The 25,617-nt window shown below is 36.0% G+C and overlaps 2 protein-coding genes across 7 annotated transcripts in view; one reads left to right on the top strand and one right to left on the bottom strand.

The window, feature by feature from the left end:
* Nucleotides 1-23,376, bottom strand: part of SLF1 (SMC5-SMC6 complex localization factor 1) — a 33,339-nt gene extending 9,963 nt beyond the window's left edge. Inside the window, exons 1-12 of one of the 2 annotated variants that reach the window (XM_015652523.2) lie at nt 22,967-23,376; nt 22,459-22,572; nt 22,243-22,318; nt 19,692-19,935; nt 17,497-17,659; nt 14,420-14,551; nt 13,022-13,075; nt 9,323-9,481; nt 8,613-8,779; nt 7,122-7,259; nt 6,223-6,388; nt 693-837 (exon numbers count right to left, since the gene is read on the bottom strand). In XM_015652523.2, coding sequence (XP_015508009.1) covers nt 693-837; nt 6,223-6,388; nt 7,122-7,259; nt 8,613-8,779; nt 9,323-9,481; nt 13,022-13,075; nt 14,420-14,551; nt 17,497-17,659; nt 19,692-19,935; nt 22,243-22,318; nt 22,459-22,572 — 1,558 coding nt within the window. In that variant the 5' untranslated portion in view covers nt 22,967-23,376. Of the gene's footprint in view, nt 1-692; nt 838-6,222; nt 6,389-7,121; nt 7,260-8,612; nt 8,780-9,322; nt 9,482-13,021; nt 13,076-14,419; nt 14,552-17,496; nt 17,660-19,691; nt 19,936-22,242; nt 22,319-22,458; nt 22,573-22,966 lie in introns of those variants that run through there. The other variant, XM_015652525.3, reaches the window with a different exon arrangement.
* The window catches only part of KIAA0825 (KIAA0825 ortholog), a 237,522-nt gene continuing 234,498 nt past the window's right edge, over nt 22,594-25,617 (top strand). Inside the window, exon 1 of one of the 5 annotated variants that reach the window (XM_015652513.3) lies at nt 22,594-22,958. In XM_015652513.3, the coding sequence (XP_015507999.1) occupies nt 22,710-22,958 (249 nt within the window). In that variant the 5' untranslated portion in view covers nt 22,594-22,709. Of the gene's footprint in view, nt 22,959-23,242; nt 23,324-23,669; nt 24,522-25,617 lie in introns of those variants that run through there. The other 4 variants (XM_015652514.3, XM_015652516.2, XM_015652518.2 and 1 more) reach the window with 4 other exon arrangements.

Raw genomic sequence — 25,617 nt, 5'->3', positions numbered from 1 at the left:
CCTTGAGGTAAGTTTGTCTTTCAAGCTCCTTGATTCTTTGTTGCTAAAAGTACAGATACCTCAACTGACATTTCATTTTATTCATTTATTTATTTATTTGAATTGTGACGTTTCTGTTTACTTAGTATATTTAATGAGGGGGAACTACAGTAATTCATGGGAGTCAATGGAATTTTCTCCCATTCCTTCCATTAACTACTAGGATTTGGGAGGAGACATTGAAATGTTTCACTTGAAGCCGTAGGAGTCACACGGTTCAATGTAGGTTTTAGATTTATGGTTGAAGTGTCTTTAGCAATCTATTGATTTTCTGGAGTGTTAAATTTGCCTGAGTTGAGTAAGGTGTCTCCAATTGCCTGTCTGAATTTAAGGCTTATTATGATACGCTTAAAGGTTTTCCTAAACTGACAAGAGAGCTCTGAATTATTTTTTTTTCTGTCTCAGACTGTGTGGTCTTGCTTTCACATCAACATTTAGACATTTAGAGGGATTTTAATAAGAAAACCTGTTCTATTTGATATTTGCTTCACACTGACAGACACATACAAAATAAAATGGTTTCCTGCATATGTACACACCATGCAGAGCACAGCTGCACTGGGTAAAGAACAACTTGAAACTAAACCAAGGATTTTAATTAGGACTTGGTGTATCTGATTAGAAGACTTTTGAGAGGACTTGAAAACACTCACCATCACAAGAAATGGCAAGGTAATGCGCCAAATCAGGTATTTGATGAAACACATTTGTGTCCATACACAAACCTGATATGATCCAATAGTCCAGTACAGTTCCAAGAATTGCATTTAATAGACCAGCAACTTCATTTCTGAAAGCCTAAATAGAAAAAAAATGAGTGTATCTATTGATCTGTATTATATAAAAAATTCACACTGATAATGTACCAGAACTTCTTTAGATAAAAGCCCACTCTGCTGCCATCTCACTCCTTCATTGGCCTTTCTTCTGCTCAAAAGCTAACTGTTGCAGTCAGATAACAAAATTAGTATCACTGATGCCATATCAAGATTTGGTAGTGGAGAAAAACAAGTTCTATGAAAACATCAGCTAAAACTATATGCAAAACAGTATCAAAGGTTACAAATACAATTGTTACATGATTTCTTTTTTAATTAGATGTTGTTTAACCATAAGATTGCAAGTACTTCACTTATTCCAGTTAGCTTTGTGTTTAATTTGACAATTACAGGGATTTTTTTCTCCCTGCTCTATTAGCATTCCCCTTTTCTAAAGATTTCATCATGAAATTAAAGCTGTTTTTGTGAGTAGGTAATGGATGGACAGAATGGAAAAGGATGCAGTTTCCTGCACAGAGAAACTTCAGCAATCACTTTGGAAAAGGAAACTTTCTTCAGCTACCAAAAATTCCAAAGAGACGAGCAGCTGCCAATTTAGGAAAAAACCCCATACTTTTGAATATTGGCCTTACCATTTTCTACCTTGAACAGGCACAGACACACACACACACACAACAAAACAAAACCCCCCAGAATCAAAACAAAAAAAACAAACTCCAAACAAACAAAAAGCCAAACCAACAAAAAGCCAACCAAAACTTTATGGGTCCCTTCCAACTCAGCTTTTTCAGTGATCCTGTGGAAATTTCATGACAAGGAAAGCTGAAGTGTGTTTTCTTCAGGAGGCATCAAGACAATACACAGGAATTTAACATGCTATCCAGACACCACCATGAGACAGAAGAATGCATTTATTCACCAATGTGAGCACTTAATCAATAGAGGTAAAGCAATGTTTCTACCGTATGAATTACTCTGTGCAAGGTCACATCTATCTACATACCTTTCTGAGCCATGTAGAAATACTTAATAAAATTCCTCTGTAGTAAGTTATTCCTCTTACCACATATACCACCAGATGTTTTGAATGCACAGCACAGCTCGGAAGAACACAGGCACCACAGTAGGAACACATGAAATTCATCTGATCTAGGGGTCTACCACAGAATTACTACTGTTACACTAGAGCACCAATTGATACATGGCATCTTGTGAAAGATAGTGAGTACTTGAAACCAGACAATTTTGGGTAAGAAATAACCATACTGTGTACACACCACAGTCAATGTTTTGTCTGATACTCCTTTGAGAACAAAATACATTCAAAGTTGGTTTAAAATAATTTACCACTATTCCTTAGGAGCTGAAAAGCACCAAAATCAGTTTGACCATCAGTAAATGAAACAGACATACTTATGAACAATAGAGACTGTGACACAGATGATAATAAAAACGTAGTAATTCAACCACAAAACAATACAAATACAGTAATGAAAACACATGTGGTATTAAAAAGGCAGAAAACCCCAAGCATTTCCATTAAACTTGTAATTTGCTACTGTGTATGACAGTGCCAAGACCTCTTTTTTCCCACTCTGCCCCTACAACAAGAAGCTGGGAGGGGCCTCAGCTAAGACACATGACCCAACATGATCAAAACATTGTGCTCAGCAGTAAAAAGTGTAAAGGAGGAGGGGAGGATGATCGAAGTCATGGTGTTTGCCTTGCCTAGTAACTGCCACGTTTTATGAAACCCTGCTTTCCAGGAAGTGACTGAACATCTGCTGATGGGAAGCACTGAATGGAATCCTTATTTTGCGTTGCTTGTGAGTATGTATTTGTTCTGCTTATTAAACTGTATTTATATAATGTCACACATTTTTTAATTTCTGTCCTTCTGATTCTCTCCCTCAACCCGCTGCATGGTGGGGACTACCTGCCAGCTGTGATCAACCCACTACACCATGTACAGCTAATCAAGTAAGATGCAGTGAAACCTCTTTTCAAAATCCACTTCCTTGTTCTTATTGTTGAAAATCAAAGCTATGTCACTAAGAAAAGCATAGAAGTGGGAAAGAAGCTATTGACTGTGTTAGCATACAAAGGTCACATCACTTCAACTGGTATCTGTTAGCTTAGCAAATGCAATTCCTACATTGCTGTTCCATTCAATGCTTTGTCAAGTCAAATACAGTGCTGTGGTGGCAGGAGTTTCACAGTGTGTTTTTGCACATGAAAGGTCTTACAGGAAAATTAATTTTAACTTTTTAAACTTTGCATTACTGAGTTATTTTAGAACTCTAAATAAGAGTTCTTTCTTCATATGTTGTAAATGTGGTACTCTGCAAATGCCTAAAACATACTTCCAAAAAAGCTACTGAAAGTGACAGACCAGAAAGACATTTGGTTCTACACCACACGAATTCATACTGTGCAACTAAAAACCTGAATTAATGCCTTTGTCACCTTTTTGTCAGGCTATGTAAGACAGATTTTTTTTTAAATCCCTACCGGTATTTTTAGGGATGAAGAGCATTTCTGATACCATCTGTGACATTGTGAAAAACCATGCAATAGTTCAATGCAACTAGAAGTATTGTAAGCAACATACACTTTCCCTGGTAAATTCTAAAACTGAATTAAGAAATTAGATTCAATGAACTTTGACCAGAAGTTCTCTCATGAAACCTGTTTAAATAATATAACAAACAATAAATGTTAATTTATTTTAGAATTATATTAAAAATTGATTTGAGGAGAGTAAATAATAGGAAATTGCTTATGTTCTTTGGTACTGCATTTTTAACTACAAGAGTAGTGTATCAATATTATTACGCCAAGTTGTCCCAACAGATTAACCCAGTGATCAGTGAGGACATCCAATTTCCTGTCACTATTTTTGTTCTGCTACTTCTAAAATACATCCAGAAAACAAATGTACTCAACTTCATGCTTTGTTTTTCTCTTTTTTTTGGACTGCTCCTTTCATATGGTGTGCTTACACACATAATTAAAACCATAATTTTACAACAACTCAGTACCAGAAGAGAGGAAACATACACAGATATTTTCCCTGCACTCCAGCGCTTATTTGTTGCAATCTGTTTGAATCAAAGAGAATCTGATTCTAGAAAGCTAAAAAAATTAATAACTGCCCATTTTTAACAGTTAGAAAATACAGTATTAGATAATCTCAAAGAACAAATTTATTTAAAATTATTCCTCTGTTTCCACTTGTAGATATTTTTGCTGAAGAACTGTAGAGAACTTTGGTAAAGCACAACTGGCATGTTTGTTTCTTCACACAAGCTAAAACACTTAGGTGCACTGACAAATATGGCCACCCCTTTACAATGTGCCACAAACCACATGCAGACAGTAACAATACCCAAAATTGTTCTTTTCATTTAGGTTTCTGAATGGCCCTACATGCTTCTTGTCAAGGTGTTTGTTACCTCTTAAGCAAACAGCTTTAAAAAACCACAAACCAAAAACCAGGTAATGACTCACTCCTCACAAACTGAAGACAGGAAGGACAATTTTTGCACCCTGTATGCTACCTCTAATGACATGGGAACACTGTGTATTTATTTATGTACCCCTGAAATGATAAAAAAAGGAAGGAGAAAACACACTTCTGTCTGCAGAGCTAGGGAGGTTTCGCTGTTTTGATTTTCTGAATGACATTTTAAACTGTGTAGTGGAATTTTAAAATTAGTCTCTGAAAATACAGAAAAATACCAAGTTTTAGTGTAACATGACTGAGAGTGAATGAAGGGATTAATGAGTTGGATTGTAAAAATGTGGTATTTTGGTTTAGAGATCATTTTTTCCAAAAATGCAATGGGAAAGAAAGTGCAACAGATAAATAAATATGAGGAACAAAGCTGTTAGAAAAGAACATAATACATTACAGATATTATAAGGCAACAAGCTGCTTTTTAAGGCTAGAATTCATCTCTGTAGGACAGTTTACACTACAGTGTATAAGATTGATGTGAGAAAGCAACAGACATCCAGGATTTGTGCTAAAATGACAATTCTGATATATATGTGTATATAAAAAAAAAGTATAATCTAAACAAGAGGCAGATCTCTCTGGTTTACATTGTGTGGGGAGATTTAGCTTCTTTTTCATATATTTAGTGCAGTCTGACAAAACTGATTATTCTGCCAATGCAAAGAAAGGTTTATGAGAAAGGCATGGCTTACAGTGCTGGAACCTGTCAAAGGAAGGCATAGCAGAAAAAACTAAATGGTACCCTACACTTAAACTGCAGATTCAACACCAGGAAAAATATGAAAGCAGTGTGATTTTCCAAAGAAACAGAATGGCTACTGATACCAACTGCATGTAAGCCTGCTTGCTGCTCAGCACCTTTGAAAAGATAGGTTGCTTAAATATAAATATGGGTATAGAAGCCTAATTTTAGGCATTTTTTAAATATCTTGACCGAGGATAAAAAGCAGCACCGTTTCACAATGTCTTGCTTTGATAGCCCTCAAAAAAGGTAGGAGGTCTGGCTAGGTACGATGAGTGAAGCTCTCATTATGTTTAATCCTTTCGCTTTCATAGCATAATGAATAACTACTAGATATTATATTGAAAGTGCTTTTTTCTCCCTGAAATACTTGATTTTCTATTGTTCTGTTACTGTGTGAAAAAAGTGAATGGAGTACCTATTTATTCTGTGCTCTCACAATAATTTAAAAGAGAATGCAGAGACAGCAGTTAGGTTTTATTTTATGTGAGAATCTAGAAGTCAAAGATGTTTTACAAGGCCTCTTGCTTCTGAAAAGAAATAGGTGGTATAGAGGACACTTAGTATCTTTCAGGTCAATGTCCTGCTGGCCAGCAGGTCACAGAATAGCAATTAAGTTGCCTTCAATTCCATTTTTATGCTAAATCCTAGGAAATACACTGAATGGAACTAAAAGATTTAGGAAGAAAACCGGGGCATTTTATTACAGTGAAACAATGCATATCTATAGCAAACAACAAAAAAAAGTATTAGTTTTGTTAGGTTTCTCTTTCAAACATTTCCTGAATCCTGTCAGTGTAAAATAAGATAATCACTTCTTTTGCTCATATTGTTTGAGAGAATGTGTTAAGCTGGTGTCTCTAATAACTACAGTAATACCTGCTGGTAAGGGCATGTGAACATCTGAATGTAGCCAACAAGCTACTCATGACTCGTTTCTTCTCTACATATCTATGTAAGAATCTTATGGATCAATTCATTTCCTTTAGTGGAGCAAAAACCAGCACGCTTCACAACAAAAGGCAGCTATAACAAGCAGCTGTGATACTTACATATAATTCCTCACAAAAGAATGAACAAAGGGATGACTTTAAAAAAAGGTGTCAGTCTTCATTATTTTAAAGTATAAAATTCACACTCACATCATTTTTTCCGTTCAATTCTCTATGGGAAAGTATGACCCAATCTGCTAGAATATTTATGTGTTTGGTAAAAAGCACTGTGGTTCCACTTTCAAGCAAGAATGTCTTCAGAAGAACTGTCTCTGGCAAGACTTGTTGATGCTGAGAATTCGTTCCTTCAACCAAACTGTAAAAAAAAAAAAAAAAAGAAAAAAGAAAAAAAGAAAAAAAAGAAAAAGAAAAATAAAAAAAAGAAAAAAATAAAGAGAAAAAAAATAAAGCTTTATGCTACTTTGATTGTTATAGTTACCAGACAGAAACCTTGTCTTCATTCAAAGTGCACACAGATTTGGTGATTTTCAACTATGGGAAGATCAGGCACAATTTCTGATGAAGATTAAGTACAATGATGATGACTTTTATTGTTAGAACTGGGGAATGCTAATACTGTGCCACTATTTACATGAAGTAAAGGCCACCATTACTATATAAAGGCAAAGCAAAACCTAGACTTCTTTTATACTTCATAAACCAAGGAAAGGTAATTGTCTCCCTAAGGTAATAGGGATATAACAGTTACTTGAACTGAAAAAAATCAAACATATAAATCAGTATATTCAAAATGCTGCTGCTTGTCTACCTGAAAGAATGAACACCAAAGTACTGTAAATCTGAAAATACCACTTAATGAGCAAAATTAAATGCTTACTGAAAAAACAGACTGGGAAAAGCAAGAGCTCTTAGAACATGATTAGGAAAAAACCCTATGAACTTACAATAAACAAATACAGAATTGAAAGACATAAACAGAACTGCTAAACTGCTCTGTAGAGCAGTATCTTATCAGGGATATACACAAATCAGGATACAAGCTGCTGTAAATAAAAAACTAAATGCATGTATTATTCTATAAACCCTACCTTTTTGTCAGAAACTCTACTTCACCTTTTACTAAATCAAAGAAGAACTTCAATAATGTTTTATGAACTATCCTCAGTTCATCTTCTGTCCCTGAAACTGTGACTGTATGACAAGCTGTTTCGCAATAAAGGCAAGACCTGAAAAATAAAAAATGAAAAATTCCATTTGTATGACAGAAATAACCGATAATCTATTGGCACAAAAGTCAGCTTTGAATCTGGTCTGCTTTGACAAGGAAATAGCTTACTCCCCCCAGCAACAGTCAACATTTTAAAGCCTAATTTTCTGGTTTTAAAGCTTTTTTCAAAAGAAAACAAACAAACAAACAAAACCCACAAACCCCCCTCCAAAAATAAAAAAAAATAAATAAAACCGCATGTTTGTGACTGAGCTTTTTTGTTCCAGATGAAGGTTTTGTATTATAGTGTAAACTAAATAATTTAAGTAGATTTCATTTTTCTGGCTCTATTTGATATATTGTGCAATTATTATATTAAACAGAACTTCTTTAAAATCTTCTAAATATAGGGTAATCTTGTAGCATTTTATAGACATGGTAACATCCTACAAACTTCTGTTCAGACAATAGAACTTGATGGGACTACTTGGTGGGACTACAGATAGTCAAACTATGGAGATAGTCAAATAATGGAAATCATTCTCAAGTAACATGCAAACACTTTTTTTGAGAATTTTGAGTACTACAACCAGGTATACAACTTCTTGTTATTATTCATATTCTCCAGAAAGTACTAAAAACCAAAACACTTCATCAAAAAGACAAATTCTCTTTCATGTTCTTCAAGACGTGCTTACAATCATACACATTCATGTATCTGTAATCACAGTTCTATCAAAGTATTTAAATTTTACTTAAGGTTTTATCACAGCAATAAGAAGTATAGTTTCTTTTCCAAATGAAGAATTAATTTCTGTTGATACAAATTACAAAAAATGAGTTTGCAAGATAAAGCAGAGACTAACCAAACAGCTCCTGAACACTGTCTTGTCTTTGTAGATGTAGGTAAGATATAATTGGACTTCCTCAAAATGATGGTAAAGGTTACAATTAAAATGGAAATACAACATGAAACATCATGTTTGGTAAGATAAGCCTTGAATGTGCTTTGTGACTGAAGATACGTGCATGCAGGCATTTATTTATATGTATACACACAAAACCAGCAAGAGTACATAGATTACTATACTCTGCAAAGAGCATAAGAAATAAAGTAATTCTTAAAAAATAAAACAGACTAAGAAAATAAATTTATTTTTCTTTCAAAAACATTCCATCTGCCTGTGAGCGAACACTTTTTGAAACATAACGCACAATATCCAAATCTGTTACAATTCTAGACTTTCACATACTGGTAACATGTTCTGTTGAAAACAGGACTTTGATGCAATAGAATGCCAACTCTGCTCTGCTGTCCTTGAGTTTAGAATAAGATAATTATTGTATAGAGTACCTCATTAATCTTTCTTACCTTACAAGCATCTCTATTAAGGACCATGTGCCTTTCTTACAAATAGGACACTGAAGAAGATCCAAGTAATACTTTAACATAGATGGGGACTTCCAGGGAGGATTACAGTGAAGAACAAGGTAAAAAACATGACAAAGTTTGCCAAAAAATACTGCATCAGTATTTCCCTGTAGTAAAATGAGAAAATAATATTGACTTCAGACCAGTCAAATATCTATAATATCTCCAATCACTAAGAGTTTATTTATTTCCTTTAATCTTTACAGTCCCAAGTGAACAAAATTAATCACTGAAGTAACATGCAATTTAATGCACAACTCCAAGGAGAAAAATACATAGTTAAAAAAAAAGGGAAGAGAAAAAGCAGAACTTGCTCTAGTGTGATATTCCAGTTTAATACACCACTGTTTAGAGCAAATCTTCTCAATCGATCCATGGCATACAAGCATAGTGCTATTTCTAAAAGTAACAAAAAATATTTGTGGCCAGGTCTTCCACAATATTTAAAGCATTAATTTGGCTTGCAAATAAATACTAATTTGAAAAAAAAACCCTTTTAAAATTATTTCTTCTTTTTACAAGCACACTGATGAGCACAAAAAGAGTGAATGCATCACTAAAAACTACTAAATACAATATCAGAAGCAAAGATCATAATACTTCCATTTATTGCTTTTATTTTTAATAATACTTTAGTCTCCATCTCTCACCGATAGGACATGTTCTAGAAGAGGGTGAAGAAGTTGCACAGGAGGTGCACTGCATATTTGGCCTGCAGCAAGTTCTGTGACTACATCATGAAGTAAGTCCTCTTCCACTAATCCTTGAAGTATAGACCAGGTGCCCCTGGACCAGTCAGTACTTCTAACCTAGAAATGAGGTATCATTGTAAAAAAAATATAACAGCTTAAATTACACTAACCAACTTAGCTGACATAGGAAATCTCTAAGTAGAATGTTGGTATTACATATCCTGGCTCCTTGCCAGGATAGAATTAATTTTTGCAGTAGCCATAGGTGATGTGACTAAGACATGGAGGTTATTCTATTCCACCTTATATCCCTGCTAGAAAGGGGAAAAGAGACTCTCATTTCCAAGCAGAAGGGGTCATTTCAGTCAAGAAGATCTTACTGGCACAGGACTTCGGTCATACTCTTTGCTACTCATGACAGCAAAACTCTTAACTTTACAGCTTCAGAGAACCCAAAGAGATGCAATAGCTTCCATGAGATGCTGTATCTGCTCTGCAACTTCCCTGTTACTGTCTGTAATTTCAGCTTTCCAAAGATGACAAATTAATGATGCTAATGAGCTACTGAAGGTCTCAACTATATTGCTATTTACATCTTTCCTCTAGTTCAGGTTCAAGCCAAAGCTTGAATGCACAAGCCAGTTTTAACTGTATTGCTAATTGAAGCTTGGCTTTCTTCTGCCAGGTTATTCTCTTTTGAAGTACACCTTTTTTGTCTGACCACAGAGCCTGAGGTTCTGGTAAATTCAAATTTATCCTCATTTTGGGATAAGGAAGCATAGCTGACAGAAGCATGGTCAGACTGATTGGACTGCTGTGAATGACACAGTTACATAAGTTTATTGTTGCTGTTGTCTCTGATAACTTTTGACTTTTAGATCTCTGCCAAAATTCCTGCATCTTAGTGTGCATTAGATAGAATTGTTAAGGTTGGGAAAGAATTCTAGTATCATTTTAGTCCAATTTTAACAGCACTCCCAAGCTCACCACTAAACCATGTCTGTAAGTGCCACTTGTACACATCTTCTAAATTCCTCCAGGGATGATGACTCCATTACTGCCCTGGGAAGTATTTTCCAGATCCGGACAACCCTTTGCAGGGAGAAATTTTCCTATTATCCAATATAAATATGTTACCAATTTTTTATGAATAGTTTGAATTTTAAATTAACACAGACTTCGAGTCCAGTTGTGGATTTGAAATCTAAATATACTGCTATTAGATAGCTTCCAAAAATGTTCCAGTAATAAGATAAAAAACATTAGGAGCTCTGTTCAAACATGAAAAAAATTCAGAAAGAAATTATTATAATCATGGTTAAATCACAGCTATAGTCTTAAATCACACTCTAGAGCTAGAGTGAATTAACTCCACCTTAGCATTAGATAGATAGTTTCTCTGCAAATGTCTCATATCTCAGATTCCTAATGTAAGTCATTGTTTCATTAACAATAAATAAAGCTGCTCATGTAGATAATTTTCTTTTAATCAAGTCTTTGTGCATCTGGTGTTTGCAGCTCACATTTATTTCAATCTTCATTCATACATGCACTATTAAAATCTCCACTAAAATTTCCTTTGGAAATAATGGTTGCATTCATACTTTTGTAATGTTAATTACATGCAAACAGCATATCTAAAGAGCAATCATAAAGTGTTCAATGACAGTCACAGAAGAACTTCTCTGCTGCCTGGATTTAAGATCTAAGACTGTATATTGGGCATATACAAGCATGTTACCACTGACCTTTACCCAGTGATCACGCCAGCATCCAGCTTTATATATTGGAACTGAAACATTTATTTTTTGAAAATTCTGTACTAGAAGAAACAGTAACCTTGATGCATTATTTTGAAAACACCCTAAAACAAAGCTGTTTTGGGAAGACAGTACCTCTTGCATAGCATTCAAGTCAGAGAGAAACTAGAGACTGGTTCAGCACATTTCTAAGATGTAAAGAAGGATGATACAAAACTCAGGCAACAAACTTTTGTCAGGATCAGGAGACACCTATTATTGAAGATACTTAATACTCAATAAGTTATTGAAGCTTCACTGGCTTGAGGAATCAGCTATTTCTTGTGAAGCACTGCTGGTACAATCATTAGGACTTTGAGCAGCAACAAATGGAATAGGAAGGTCCATGCAATAAATCTTTCACATTTTACATTTAGTGGAAGAAAAGCTGATAAAAGAGAAATAAATATTTTTGGTATGATGATGGAACAGAACAAACAGCTGAGCTAAGCCTTCCTAGCAGATGCAAACTGAGATGACAAAATACAGTAGGCAGATCGAACATGTAATTTTGTTTGTAGGTTTGATTTTACTTCATCAGTATTACCGGAAATGTTTACTGGAGCTGCTTATAAAAGCCATAGATATACTGACTATAGAAGTCACATATCATATAAAGGCTAGCAATGAATGTTCCATAAAGCAGTAAAAGTGGCAGAACAGTAAGAGAAGTATTCCAATTAGGCTTAAAATTTCCAAGCAAAAAACGATATCATTCTTAAGAGTGAAGGAAAAGAATTTCAGCTAACATGTGGTGAGAAAGATAAATTTTATCCCATTAATTCAATAAACTACACAGTAACATAAACCTCTTCAGGAGCAGAAACATACACAACACTTTGCAGATCAGATGGTGTTGGTCCATGACAAAAGTATATTTATTGTTCGTGTTTTAAAAATATTTTTCTTCTTCTTCACTTATTGTCCATAGAAAGAAATTAGAAAAAAAAAATAAAATTATTTCAAGTAACTATTTATGTAGTATGGCTCATGAAGGTACCAGATCTTCAGTTACCAATACAGGAGGATTACACACACTTTTAAGTGTTTTGTTTTTAAGTAAAACGAGTTACCATATAAAATAGTACTAGTAGCTCATGGCCACTGTATAAAATGCTTTTTGAGTACTAAATGCCTTTTGAGTACTAAATAGGCAACACTGTTCATAGATTTAGTCTTAATATTATAGATATACAAGGCAAAAATTTAAAAGTATTAATTTGCCTGTACCTGTTCTTTGGCATTTATTTGGCTAATGGAAATAAAAAAAGAGAAATTAAATACTACAAAAAAAGGAATTAAGTCAAAGTGATTATGAAAACACGACTGAAAAACATAAAGCATTCTACATGCAATCTGTGCTTCAGCTGACTCTGGAAACCCACATGATGAAGTATCAGGCATGTGCTGAAAGAACAAGTACTATTTCTTTTTATAGTCAGCCTACCTGTAGCTAAAATCTGTCTCTATTAGAAAAAGGTGAGCAGTCCTAAAAAATGTGTATGCTCTCTCTTAATTGCTACTGCATATATACAGTGCTTGAGTAATTTAAGTTGCTTTAAATCGCATTAGGATATCTTTGTGGGTTTTTTTTTCCTAATGTTAATAGGTAAGGTTCTCCTAACTAGCAGGATTAAGCAGTTTCTTTGTAGTAACAGGGACAGTACTGAAAGTATCACAAGAACAAACAACATTCAGTGATGCTCTTTAATGCATCAATATCAATTTATCACAGTTTTGAATAGCCAAAATCTATAACTGTTTTTCTGATAGCTAATTTTGCAATTAAAGTATGTTTGTCTAACTTCACTATAAAATTCCATATGCATAACTTGCCCTCTTTTTTTATAACTCTTACCTCTGGATTGCAGCTGTTCAGGTGGTCTGTTTGCATAAGTCTGTGCTTAATAGTCTGTAAAACAGGATAAAGTTAACCTGCACACTGGATAACAGTCAATATATTCAATAAATAGTGCATGAGACTTCCCAAATGACAACTTCTGTTAAATGTAGTTGAAACACAACATAGCATTTTGATTTGTCTTCTGGATGCTTAAATTATGAAATAGGGGACAAATTACTTAAAAGGAGTAAAATACGGGAAAATTTTCCTTCCCATTTTCCTCTGCTATTGCCTGTTTGCTGCTATTTGGTTGTTTTGTAATAAGAGTGTTCCTAGATTAGATATTAAAGAACTAAAAGTTTTCAGCTTTTCTGTGGCAAAATGCCAACTTTGGATTCCTCTTGCATGCAAAAATATGGTAGTAGGTACAAAATGTATTTTATCTATATTAAGTTATTGCCTAGTATTACAATCTTAAAACATGTTACTAAAATATCCTTAGGAGAGATCATCTTTGAAGTGTTAATCCATACACACATTGCTACATAATAGTTTGAACCAGAGCACTTGCTGTACCTAAAATACATGAAAAGTTAACAACAAATTTATATTTTACATGTATGTAGAGGGGTATAGCCTTGATAAAATGTCACTGATAAAAGATGTAGCATTTGATGGTGCACAGATTTAAGCAGCATGAGTCTTCTATTTGTCATCTTGTGTTTAAATACTGTGTGTACCTTGAGGACTTAAAATTTTTAATTCTTCCACCACTGAAAACTTACAGAGCTTCATGTAAACAAGCTCCTAAAAATATACTTAGACACCATCATCTGCATCACTGTAACTTACAGAGACAATATATCCTAAGTCAAGGTAGTCAGTTGCTTTTTCTTGACTCAAAATAATGGTGTTAACTACTAATGTAGCAATTTTTCCAGGATTAGATCTGTGACAACATAAAACCACAGGAGTGCATTAGCTCTACTTTCGACTTGTAATAAAAAACATTCATGTGAGTCAACAGAATACTAGCTTTACAATTTTGAAAAATGTCTTACCGTAAGTTAGCTAGGTAACCGGAAAATCATAGAAAGACACTAATTCAAAGACGTTTTGTTGAACAATATTTGCTACCAATTACCTCATCTATTACACCAAGGTTTTAAGTAGTACAGTGTGTCTTCAACACACCCATGTCAATGAACTGCCATTAGTAAGTTTTATTTTAACTAATGGCAGATGTGATAAAAATGGGATTATTAAATATTGCAGGCTAAAAGGCAGTATCTAAAGTATCGACTTTATTGGCTCAATTCTATAATGATAGAGGTTTTTAATACAGTTAATATAAAAATATATAATTACGTATATAAAATACATAATGCTAGTAAAGCACCAACTGTTACTTACCGCAGTAAAATACATATGTTTTATAATAACATTTTTCATTTTGGCAAGTTGCATTTTAGACATGCCTTGGTCTGTTTCTTGTGCAGCCAGGAAATGGTTCATCTGGGTATCTTTGGGACTTTGTATTTCATTCTGCAGAGCAAAAAAATAGTACTTTGTTTCAAAGTTAATGTTCTAACCGACTTTTATGGGCTAGGTCTTTCTATATATTGTATTGCAAGCTGCATGTGCCTGTGTATGCTTATATAATTGTGTCAGCATCTACATCATGTGGCAGATGCTGCTGGTTTGGATACAAATCACTGATGTTGTACGAAGTTACAGCATAGCAATTATCAAGGTAAGCTTCCCCATATTTATTTTTCCTGACAGACTTTAGGTAAAGTCACAATCACTGTGGCTGAAATAAGGACTATTCTATAACAGATTCTCTCTCAACACCAGAGCTCACACATTTTCACCTGGTCAAAAATGTAGTAAAAATTTAATAAGGCATTTCTTCTTCAATTTCATTTCTATTCATTTTATATAGACCACTACAATGAAATCTTTACAGTTCTTGCCCATAAACATGAAACAAATTAGTAATTTAAACTTTAATAAGTTTTACTGTTCTTATTTTTTCTATACTATTTTTGTTTGTTTGTCTAGTAATTAATTCTCTGAGTTCAACTATCATTTTCAGCTACTTCTTCAGCACAGGGAATGAGTAAGCGTTTCTCAAATTGGTTTCCAACTCATTCTGAAAAGACTCTCAGTAACACCACAAAGTAACATTTACTTGAAAAAAATAGCTATAAAAAATGCTTTAAATTTACTTCATAGGTTGAGAACATACATTTCAGTAAGAGTTTCAATGCATGCTTTTCATCAAAGATAGGCTAAGAATAAAACACCATGTTTGTTTAAGGTAAATAAACAGGTAACCACAAAAACATACTCCTCTTGTAGTATGATGACTTAAGAATCATCGGATAGATACAGGAGAAATATTCTGTTGGCCATTTTTTATTGTGAGCAGGTGCGGTAAGTTAGGCGTAACTTGCCTAATAATTGGATCTGGGACATAACAATAGAGAAAAAACACAGTACTGCAGGCAATGACAAGGTGCAAGAAGTTTATACTTCCATGTTTTCGAGACAAAAGTTTCAAATGTTACATGTCTCATCCAATTTTCAGATTTTCCCTTTAATGTATTGTTCAAAACAAATGTATTTGACATGTGCATAACTGTAACTCTAAACAAATATTTAGAACAAAATTTCTTGCATATTTCAAAACAGAATGAAATATTTTTGGTAACTAGAATAGAGTTCTAAATAGCTTTTGATGAGCCATGGATAACTGAACTCTGATGCATTAAGCAGTCTTTACTTATGGACCTTCATGCACATTAATTTCAATATGGTCGTTAAAACACTTATATTCAAACAATTTCTCGTACAGTCAGTCTTGGCAAAAATTTAGGAACTCCAGTGTGCATCCAACAAAGCTTTTAAAGTCACTGTTTAAGTATGAGACTAGTGTCCTAAAATCATGCATGTGTTTTAATACCCTGAACCAATAAATTTGAAACCTTAGAGAATCATATAATGAATGACAATCCCACACACTATGTTAACAGTAGATTTACAAGGTTAAGATAATAAGAACAGATACTGAAATATGAACATGAAGCAAAGACTTAGTTTAAAAAAAAAAATAAAAAAAATCACAGCAAGAATACTCTGAACATCAGTGGAGTTACAGTTGCCCTGACAAGAATATAATGCTGTTTTGCTGAATCCATCATCTAGAGACATATATGGATGTTTAGGGGAGGAATGAAATTTATATTTGCTAGAAGTAGCAGTCAGATAGCATGACCACAAATTCACAAAGTTAGAACAATCTAATGAATTATACACCAAGTACTTCTGGGACAAAGAGAAAAGAGTATGTCCATAACATTCTTTGATAAAGCCTAATATATTTGGACAAGTGCTGTGATTTGATTGCCTATATTTTATTCTTTTCCTTTTAAGAGACTAGGAGCCTTGGCAGTTTCCTGAGTTCTTCAGATTCATTTAAATAGAAAGCAAATGTTCTCTTGGTCTCTGAGGTTAGTTACTTTAATGAAATCTAAGCAAAAAAAAGATACGTGCCAAGTTAATGGACTCATTAACATGGAAAGTTGTTATCTCTCCTGGGAGGAATTCTGGGTGCACAGCAAGAAACATACGATTTTGACAGAGATCAATAAAAGGTGAGGTAGCCATAAAAACTTTACATTAATTCATCTATGAAAATGTCCATCTTAGCTGAAAGGCTTAAATGAGAGCAACTTTCTTGAACAAATTTCATTAAGAGTAAGCACTAGAGTAAGAGCCCACACTGATGTTTTTTATTCAGCATGTAAATATTTAGACCTTCTTCTCATCCTTCCGTAATACCTTATTATGGGGAGAGCTAAGTGCTTTGATCAGAAGAGACCAAAGGATTTATAAACAGTAACAAACACAGTTTTAGCTCCTACTTGGTTGCAAAGGTAGTAGTTTCAATTAGCAATTGACTAAAGTCACCCCAAAGCCTGAGAAACAACCACACTAAATGAATATTTGGAAGCCTTTGAGCCAGTTCCAGATGAAAATATTTAGATTTTCTCGACAGTGCATCTGGTAAGCAAATAAGTATGAAACGTCTTTCTTAAGGGAATAGTAACACAAAATTTGGTTCTAATGAATTCTGCACTAGCACAGGACCAAGTGCAGATGGCTTCTGGAGACTCTACAGCCTCTTCAGACAACCTGCCACAGTGTTCCATCAACCTGACAGCAGTAAAAACCCCAAGTGGTTCCTGACTTTCCATTTGCAGTCATTTTCCTACAACTGGGCACCATAGACAGCCTGTCTACTTTGCATCCCCCCTTCATGTATTTGTACACATTCACGAGCCTTCCTATCTCTCGGATACACAGTTCCAGAATCAGAAAGTTGTCTTACCTTTAATCAAATCACAAAACATTCAGGCTGATAATGTTCCACTCCATTATTAATACTGCATTATTTACAGTAATCGATAAATTAGTTTACTCACTTGAAAAAGGTAATGTCCTATATATTGCAAAGGGTAGTGTCGAGCTTCAGAGTGGCACTTTTTATTTTGTAAAGGAGAAATTTTACCACTGATGAGTACATGAGTTATATTGTGCTCTGCATTTTCAGATGAACATATGGTTGCCTTTCCAGCTTTAAGAACTCTAAATAAACATATTTAGGAAGATGTATTTACTAAATTATATTAACACTGCCTAAAGCTACAATAACATTCACAAAATACAAGCATGCAAGAGCAACTGAATAAGGCTTCTAGATGTATGGCACAGCACAAACTTCATTAGAAAGATAAAAGGGCACTTAGTAGCCTTCAGAAAATGAAATAACCCACCTAACAAAACATCCTTCTCTTCAAAATTTAACACTACTTATTAAAATCAATATATACCTCCAATATATTGGATAGAAAGTTTCACCTGTGTACCTTTTCAAGTATCAAATTTGAATTTATTGCATTATTTACCCCAAAATGATGATTTTTCAGTTAAGTTTTCTGTAAATTAAGCAGTTAACAGAAAGTGGCACAATGCTTTTCTGAAATGTAACATGATGTTTTCATAACAGAAATACAGATTTGCAGCATTAGTGCTGTCTATTATCATATACAGAAAAGAGATTTGCTTGTCTTTGGGGCACCATTACACGTAACAGCTTCCCCAGGGACAATTTCCAGTACAGCTGCAAGTGCTCCTATCTTTTAGAAAAAATGCCAGACAAAACAAAAGGTGGAAAAATAAGATCTAATGACATTCTGGATAGAGGTTTTGTTTTTCATAATCCAGACATATAAAAAGAAAATGGTGCTGGTCTTACACACTTACCCATCCAACAACTAGGCACTAAAGGCAGGAAGAGCACAGAAAGGGGATAAAAGCACAATGTAGTTAAATATTAGAAAGAACAGAGACTTTCCCCAAAGGTACAGCATCCTTTATGACTGAAAACAGTATCTGCTGAAGACAAAAAAATATCTACCTGTCAGTGTTTTATGACTGACTAAAAGGATCCCCATATTGAGTGCATGGGAAACAGTCTGGAAAAAAACATCTACAAAACTTGTTCACCTGTCTTACCGATGTTGTTCCTGTTAAAGGTTATTTCTATTTCAAGAAATAGAAACAGCATTGGGCAAGACAGCATTTCAAGAGTGTTATCATGAACATCTACATAAGCACTTTTCATGGAAAAAAAGAAGCAGCGTTTTTCACATGCATAGTAGGACACAGTAAATTCTCTCAATCAGACAAAAAATAGCATACATAAAAGATTTTGAGTTGGCAAAATCAGAAGATGGAAACTTCAATTACCCCTAACTTTGTCTTTATGCAATACAGATGGGCAGACATTCTGTGATGTAGCATACAGCCTTGTACTTTGATCCAGCAGACAAACTGCACTTCCCTTCTTGACTGTGCCTCTGTGGCACACTCAGACCTGAGCAGTCCTAACTGCTGGGATCTCAACAGAAAGCTGGACAGTATCTGAATGAATGGAAAGCTCTGAAACTGTCAGGAGATACTCCTTTTACTGTGCCAGATGCAAACAGGACTTAAATATACACTGATTTCAATTCAGGTTTAGAATTTAACGTAATGAATCCAAATACATACAGAAGAGTATGGAAAAAAAAGGTAAGTTCTCAGCATTCTCGCACTTTGGTTTTCTTTATCTTTCGTTCTTTCCTTCCTTCCTTTTCTTTCCCTTTATACATCTGTCCTCCCTTTCTAAACTATCTGTATTTATATCAGAATAATCTGTTTCAGAACAAATAACATCTTCAGAACTAGAAGAACTTATTATATAAATGTAACACAACGACTGATCAGGTCAGTGACAGTGTGGTCCAGATCCGTAAGACACAGTTAGGTCATCCAGCCAAGTGAAATAAAGTATCTAGTTACAGCTACTATTTGAACCTAAGGCCCACACAAAATAAAAAGTGTAAGTCTGTGTATCTTGCCTGATGAAGTAAGTCTCTGATAGGAGCTTACTTGATAAAAACATATGCCTGTTATTTTTAACACAAAGTATAGTGCCTATAAGAAGGCAAGAAAAGCAGTGATGTTACATATTTAAAGTCATTATGAAAGTATGGAAATATATTAATGAAAATAATTCAGAGTTTGGATAGCTGGAGGTTGTTATGGACCAAATTAACTGGGATGGAACTCCTACCTTCTAATACATGCCATTCGTTTATCACCTCTCTTAACAAGGAGGACAACTTTCCATCTGTGGAAGGCCCCTGGAGCACTTGAGTTTGTCAGTTCTTCACGCCATCTTTTAGGTGCAAATTGCATTTGAGGTGAATAATGGGTATCTCTTTCAATTTCATATCCCCATTCGTAGGTTGTTTCATCAAGCCATCTGCCACTTTCAGCACTATTAATTATGTACTCCTTAGTTAGTACCCACTTTCCTAAAAAGAAAATGAACTGTCAACCACAAAAGATTTTTCGTGTAGACAAATGGCAATCAACTGAAGAACTAATATAAAATTAACTTAAACCTTTCTTGTGCAAATAAAAGCTGGAATTTTAAGTACCGTTTAAAACTTCTTATTACAAGAATTCTTTACTTCAGACTCCAGAATCAAAAATCTCACAATGCCACTGAAAATGATCACTTTGTTTTCTTTTAATGATTAAGTATCTCTTTATCCTTCCTAGATAAAATACTTGTCTATCTTCTCAAAAATCTCAAATACATTTTCCTAGCTTCCCAGATTTTGTTCTTAGGACTTTCACAGAACCTTAGTAAGTCCTTTATTTTTAATACCATTTGACACATACACAATTTACTAAAATTAAGTAATATTTTACTACCTATGATTTTAAAGAAGAACTAGACATTTAACATGTAAGGTCTTTCTCTTAAATATTCTTAACATTACTTGCACTGCTACTGTAGTGAATATCAATATTCGGGGGACAGAGTTTTAGACTTTTTTCTTTCTCCTTTCTTCTTTTCACATCCTTTTCTCTCATCCCTTGGCTCCACCTCCTCCGCCTCTCCTCTTTCATGTTCCACATGTATGCTTTTGATATAGTATGTAATGATCTTCCCCTTTTCTGTCTCTCTCTCTTCTTACAGGTTCAGGTCAAGAGCAGTGGTTAGTACCCTGCTCCTGTGTTGAAACACTACCTACAGAAGACACTGTAAGAGAAATTGACTTGAATTGTGTGAACCTAATTGGTTTCACAGAACAGCAGGGTTGACTGACAAAATGTCTCAGTGAAGAAGCACAGATGGCACTTCTACAAAACCTAGCATAGGTACCGGTAGATTTATGACTGGAAAAGGTATGTTGTGCACAACCTGGACGTTAAAACCACTTTCATGAGAAGTTTCCATCTCAAAACGTCTGTCAGCTGGGAAGTACAAGACAAATGGTGTCCTTGATAGTATTTCTGCTGAACTCTATGGAGTTCTAAATGTGTTTAAACATGATCTTTCTTCACTACATGGAAAACGACACAGTAGGAATGAATACACTGTGTCTGCCATCACAAGTAAGAGCAATGATTATGCAAAATTAGCATCTCTTCTGGATTAAAAAGTATTAGATGGTATTGGGGAAGATTTGCATGTAAAAAAAAATGACAGAGCTTGGCATCACCATGAGGATACTGCATGTGCCATTTCAACTCTGTTATAACATATTCAAATTTTAAACTACAAAAAGTAGGAAAACATTAACTCAAAGGTTTAAAATTGCCAAAATGAAGTGCTGTGCCAGAAACCTAGATGCATTTTTATATTTTTTTTCCCTCAGGGAAAGTTTTGGTCTATTTAATTTTTGATAAGAGTGCAATCAGAATTTTATTTTAGTACAAAGAAGCATACATATATATATATACACATATAAAAAAATACATATATATGTACACATATACCTCCCCTACTTTCTAGCAGTAAGAGACAATTGAAAATGCTTACTAATATAGTATGAAATGAAGGAATTTACATATATCTTTAAAACCAAATGCATGTTTAGTCATTTAGTCTATTATCTCTTAATTTAAGATTATCCATACCAACAACTGCTTTAACTCCTCAGAGTAATATGATATAGGGAAAATAAATATCATGCTTAAAAATGGTATTGTGATATAACTACAAAATATTCAAATCTCATCACAGAATTCTAACAGGTGATCAGTCTATGAAGAAATCTTAAAATGCAGAATTGTCATTCTAGAATTACTATAGTGGTTTATGTATGGGATTTCAGCATCAGACCCTAGCTAAAGAGGAAGAACCAGAAGCTTGTGGCAAAATGGCAACAGCTTGGAATTTTCTTTTGCTGTATAAACAGGAACTTACAGTGACCTTTACCAGTGAATGTTCCATGTGAATTTGTAGTCAAAAATCCCTGCTGACTACAGGTGTTCATACTCCCTCTGCCCCCTTTTAAGCATCCAAATAATTAGAGCATGACTTCATTATCTATAACAAAGTTTTCTGTTTGGGAACAGACACAGATCCAACAAAGGGAAACAGCAAGAATATCATTTAGGGGAAAAAATCCATACAAAAAAAGTGGACTTCATTGTAACTTCAGCATAATACTATGTTAAAAATCAAGGTTAATAGAACAAGAAGAATGAAGGTTTGTAAGACAGTTCATTCACAAAATGAAAACAGATAACTAAAGCCCTTTTAAGGGTTCTTTCCAGACTTATGCTGTGATGCTATGAAATTAAACAGCAAATCTTCTACTCACCAGCAGCGCAGGCAGCTAAGACCTTTTCACTCTTGCACAGCTTTTTTGCTACAAGATGTGTACAATTCCTGTATTTCTAACAAAACAAAACAACACAGTTGTATCACTGGAAGTATTTAAATCCTTTGTCTATTTATACAGAACTAACTTATTGCGCAGTCCTTTCTTATAAGACTTGCATTTTTACTTCCAGCTCTAATCCTCTTTGAACAATACCTTACTCTCTATAAAAACACAGTTCAGCTTCAACAGGCATTTGAGCAGTGCCGCCTTCTCCTGTTTTTTAAATCCAGTTATTTGTATTATCCTTTTCTGGCTGCCACTTGCCATCTGTTGAAAGAAGAATGAAAAGGAAACAGTAACACACAAAATAGATACACCATGAGAAGTTGCTTGCAAGACCTGATATGACTATATTTTTGCTACTTCTTTTCCAATAAAATAGGAAAACACTCCAAAAGGAATGAATGCTGGTAGACCACATTTTAAGCTCTCAATGCCTGCCACATCAGGGACGCCTGAAAGGCGGTAACGGAGTAGCCGGAGACCCCCAGACTGCAGCCTGCAGTGGGCCGAGCCCCTCAGCTCCGGCATCTCGGTTCCGCATCCAAAAGCCCGGATGTTCAGTCCTCCGAACCCCAGCTCCGCTTTCGGAAGTACGGCGGGAGGGCCTCTCTCCGCGCCCCGCGGGGAGAACCCCGCCGCCCCCATCGCAGGTACGTACCACCGAGGTGCGGCGGGATGGCGGCGGTCCCGGTGGGGAGGTGACGAGCGAGGTCCCCTGCCTGCCCCCTCCAGCGCTCACGAACGGAGGCTACGGGATCGGGCGCTCTGCCGGCGCTTACAGTGGGCCGGTCAGTCCAGTCCAGTCCAGTCCAGTCCAGTCCAGTCCAGTCCAGCCCGGTCCGCTCCGGCCCGCTCCGGCCCGTCTCGGCGCTTGCCGGGCGCCGCAGCCCAGCGCGCTCCCGCCTTCCCACGCTCCGCCCCCGGATGTGGCGGAGCGGCCGTTCCGGGACGTTGTTACTGACGCTCCGCGGTCGCCGGGGCCGCCGGCGCGGAGTCGCAGGGGGATTGCGGCCGGGTAAGTGGCCCCTGTGGGGCTGCCCTTCCCCTCCCCTTACCGTGCGGCTGGGCCTTGGAGCCGAACGGGACAGGGCTGTACTCCGCTGCGGCCGCCTTCTCTCCTCTGCGGCACGGCAGAGCGCTGCGCAGTCTCTGGTCTACCAGGGGTCCGAGGCGCTGGTGGGCGCTGGCACCTGCAGCGCGAAGGCGGCGCTGAAATGCGTCTGAGGCGGCCCCGGCGGCGCGGCGCTCCAGGCCCGGCTTCAGCGCGGAGCGGGAAGGGGCGGTCTTCCCTCAGACCGAGAGGAGGGGGTCCCGTCAAGGCGGGGGCAGGCTGGGGGCGGGTGGCGGAGGGCGAGCTGGGAAATGCGCGGGCGTCCTCTCGGAGTCTGGAAGTCAGCGTCGATGTTGGTCGGCAGAGCTAAAATTGTGGAAGGCCGTCTGGCAGGGCTCTGTGTCTGTCTCTTTGCAAGCTGAAGTGTGCTACCTCTGGAGCAGGATGACTCTAAGAATCAGGAAAGGGACAGGGATTTCTGACCCTCAGAACCATTTTCTCAGTGTCTCGGAGAAACTTTTCAAAGTTTCAAAGCCACATGATGCATGCCCTTGTAGGGCAGGTGAACAGATAGTGCTACAGGCAGGTAATCAAGATGCATATTTCTGGAAAGGGCTTTTTGCTCTGTTGATGAAGGGGAGTGATCAAGTTGGTACAAAGTTTTTATGAGAGTCAAGGCTTGACTTTTTTAAATTACTAAATATGAAGAGATTAAAATAATATTCATCTTGCTACATCTTGCTATATACATCTTGCTGAGTGCTACACTCAAGCACTCAAAGTAGAATTCAGAAATGTCGAAATGCCAAGATTTGCTGTTTGTGAATTTTTTTTTCCATGTCCCACTCTTTTATTTTGGTTCCTTCTGTATTTGAGAGATGACTTCTGGCTATTTCTCTCTCATGTAAAGCACTAAATGGATATTTAATGAAGAGAAAGAAGAAATCTGTTGATGTGTCCTAGTAAATAGAAGTAGCATTGTACAACACTACTATTTGTCTTTTCTACAGTTTGAGAGTAGAATGCATGCATTCAAGAAAAAAATAAAAGAAGAGGAAAAAAAAAGATGGTTGAAACGCCTCTATAGAGAATTGAACTTGTGGACAACAAGACACCCTATACTATTTGACGTGTTTCAGATACTCTTTCATATTTAAGACCTGTAAGTTGAGATATATGTACAACAAAACTCGCAAGTGCTGAGATTTTGTCTCTGCAGCTTAGCTCAATAGAAGCCATGCTTTGAGCTCACCACTGCTGTAAAAGATAGGGATTAATGAAAAACCAAAACCAAAACAAAATCTAAAATTTGACAGCAGATTGGACACTAGGTTTAAGTCTGAGTTTATCAGAATATCTAAACAGAAAAACAGTTCTTCCAGGCCACAGATGGCTCTTGTATTGCTGTTTAAAAAGTATTCTGGTACCCTTAATGCTTACAGAAGTTTTTCCTTTCTCTTGTTTCCTTAACACTGCAGTTATATTTTTGTATGTAAGCATGAAGAAATGACCGTCAACAACCTTTGTCACTGCTCTTTTTGCAAAAATGACACTGAAAAAAATCTTAAATGTTTAGAGTTAATATTCAGACTACATTTCGTGCTTGCACTTCTCTATTGACAATGCAGATTAGTTGCATTTTCTGTTTTGTTCTTGTTGCACCTTTATACTTTTACTATTGATTCGTCAGGACTGTAAAGTGATTTTAATTCTTGCAAACTTTTACTTCATTTTAAACAGTTCAATTCTTATGAACTAGGGGTAGCTACTATTCATTACTTAACTGATAAGTAACAGCAATTTTATGTCACACAACTCTTAACAGGCTAGAGAAGTCTTCAGCATATGATACTGTAAACAAACTCCTAGTGAAGTAGCTGTACAAAGCTGTGAAGCTGTGTCAGGGGAGATTTAGGTTAGATTTAGGCTCTTCACCTACGGTGTGGTTGGGCACTGAACAGGCTTCCCAAGGGAGTGATCACAGCCCCAGGCCTGCCAGAACTCAGGAAGTGTTTGGACAGTGCTCTCAGTCATATGGTGTGACTCTTGGGGTGTCATGTGCAGGCCGAGGAATTTTACTTTGTGGTCCCTTCCAACTCAGGATATTCTGATTTTATCATACATACTTACATGATGACCATTTGTTACTTTTAAGAATTAACTTCTTTTGCCCCCATGTCTCTGGCACATAAAATAGCGTGGAATCAAAATAACTGAGATCTCAAACATTTCACATCTATTTTTTCATCAAAAATACG

This window comes from Parus major, chromosome Z (assembly GCF_001522545.3).
Source record: "Parus major isolate Abel chromosome Z, Parus_major1.1, whole genome shotgun sequence".
NCBI classification, from domain to species: Eukaryota; Metazoa; Chordata; class Aves; order Passeriformes; family Paridae; genus Parus; species Parus major.
This window is presented reverse-complemented; position numbering and strand designations above follow the sequence as displayed.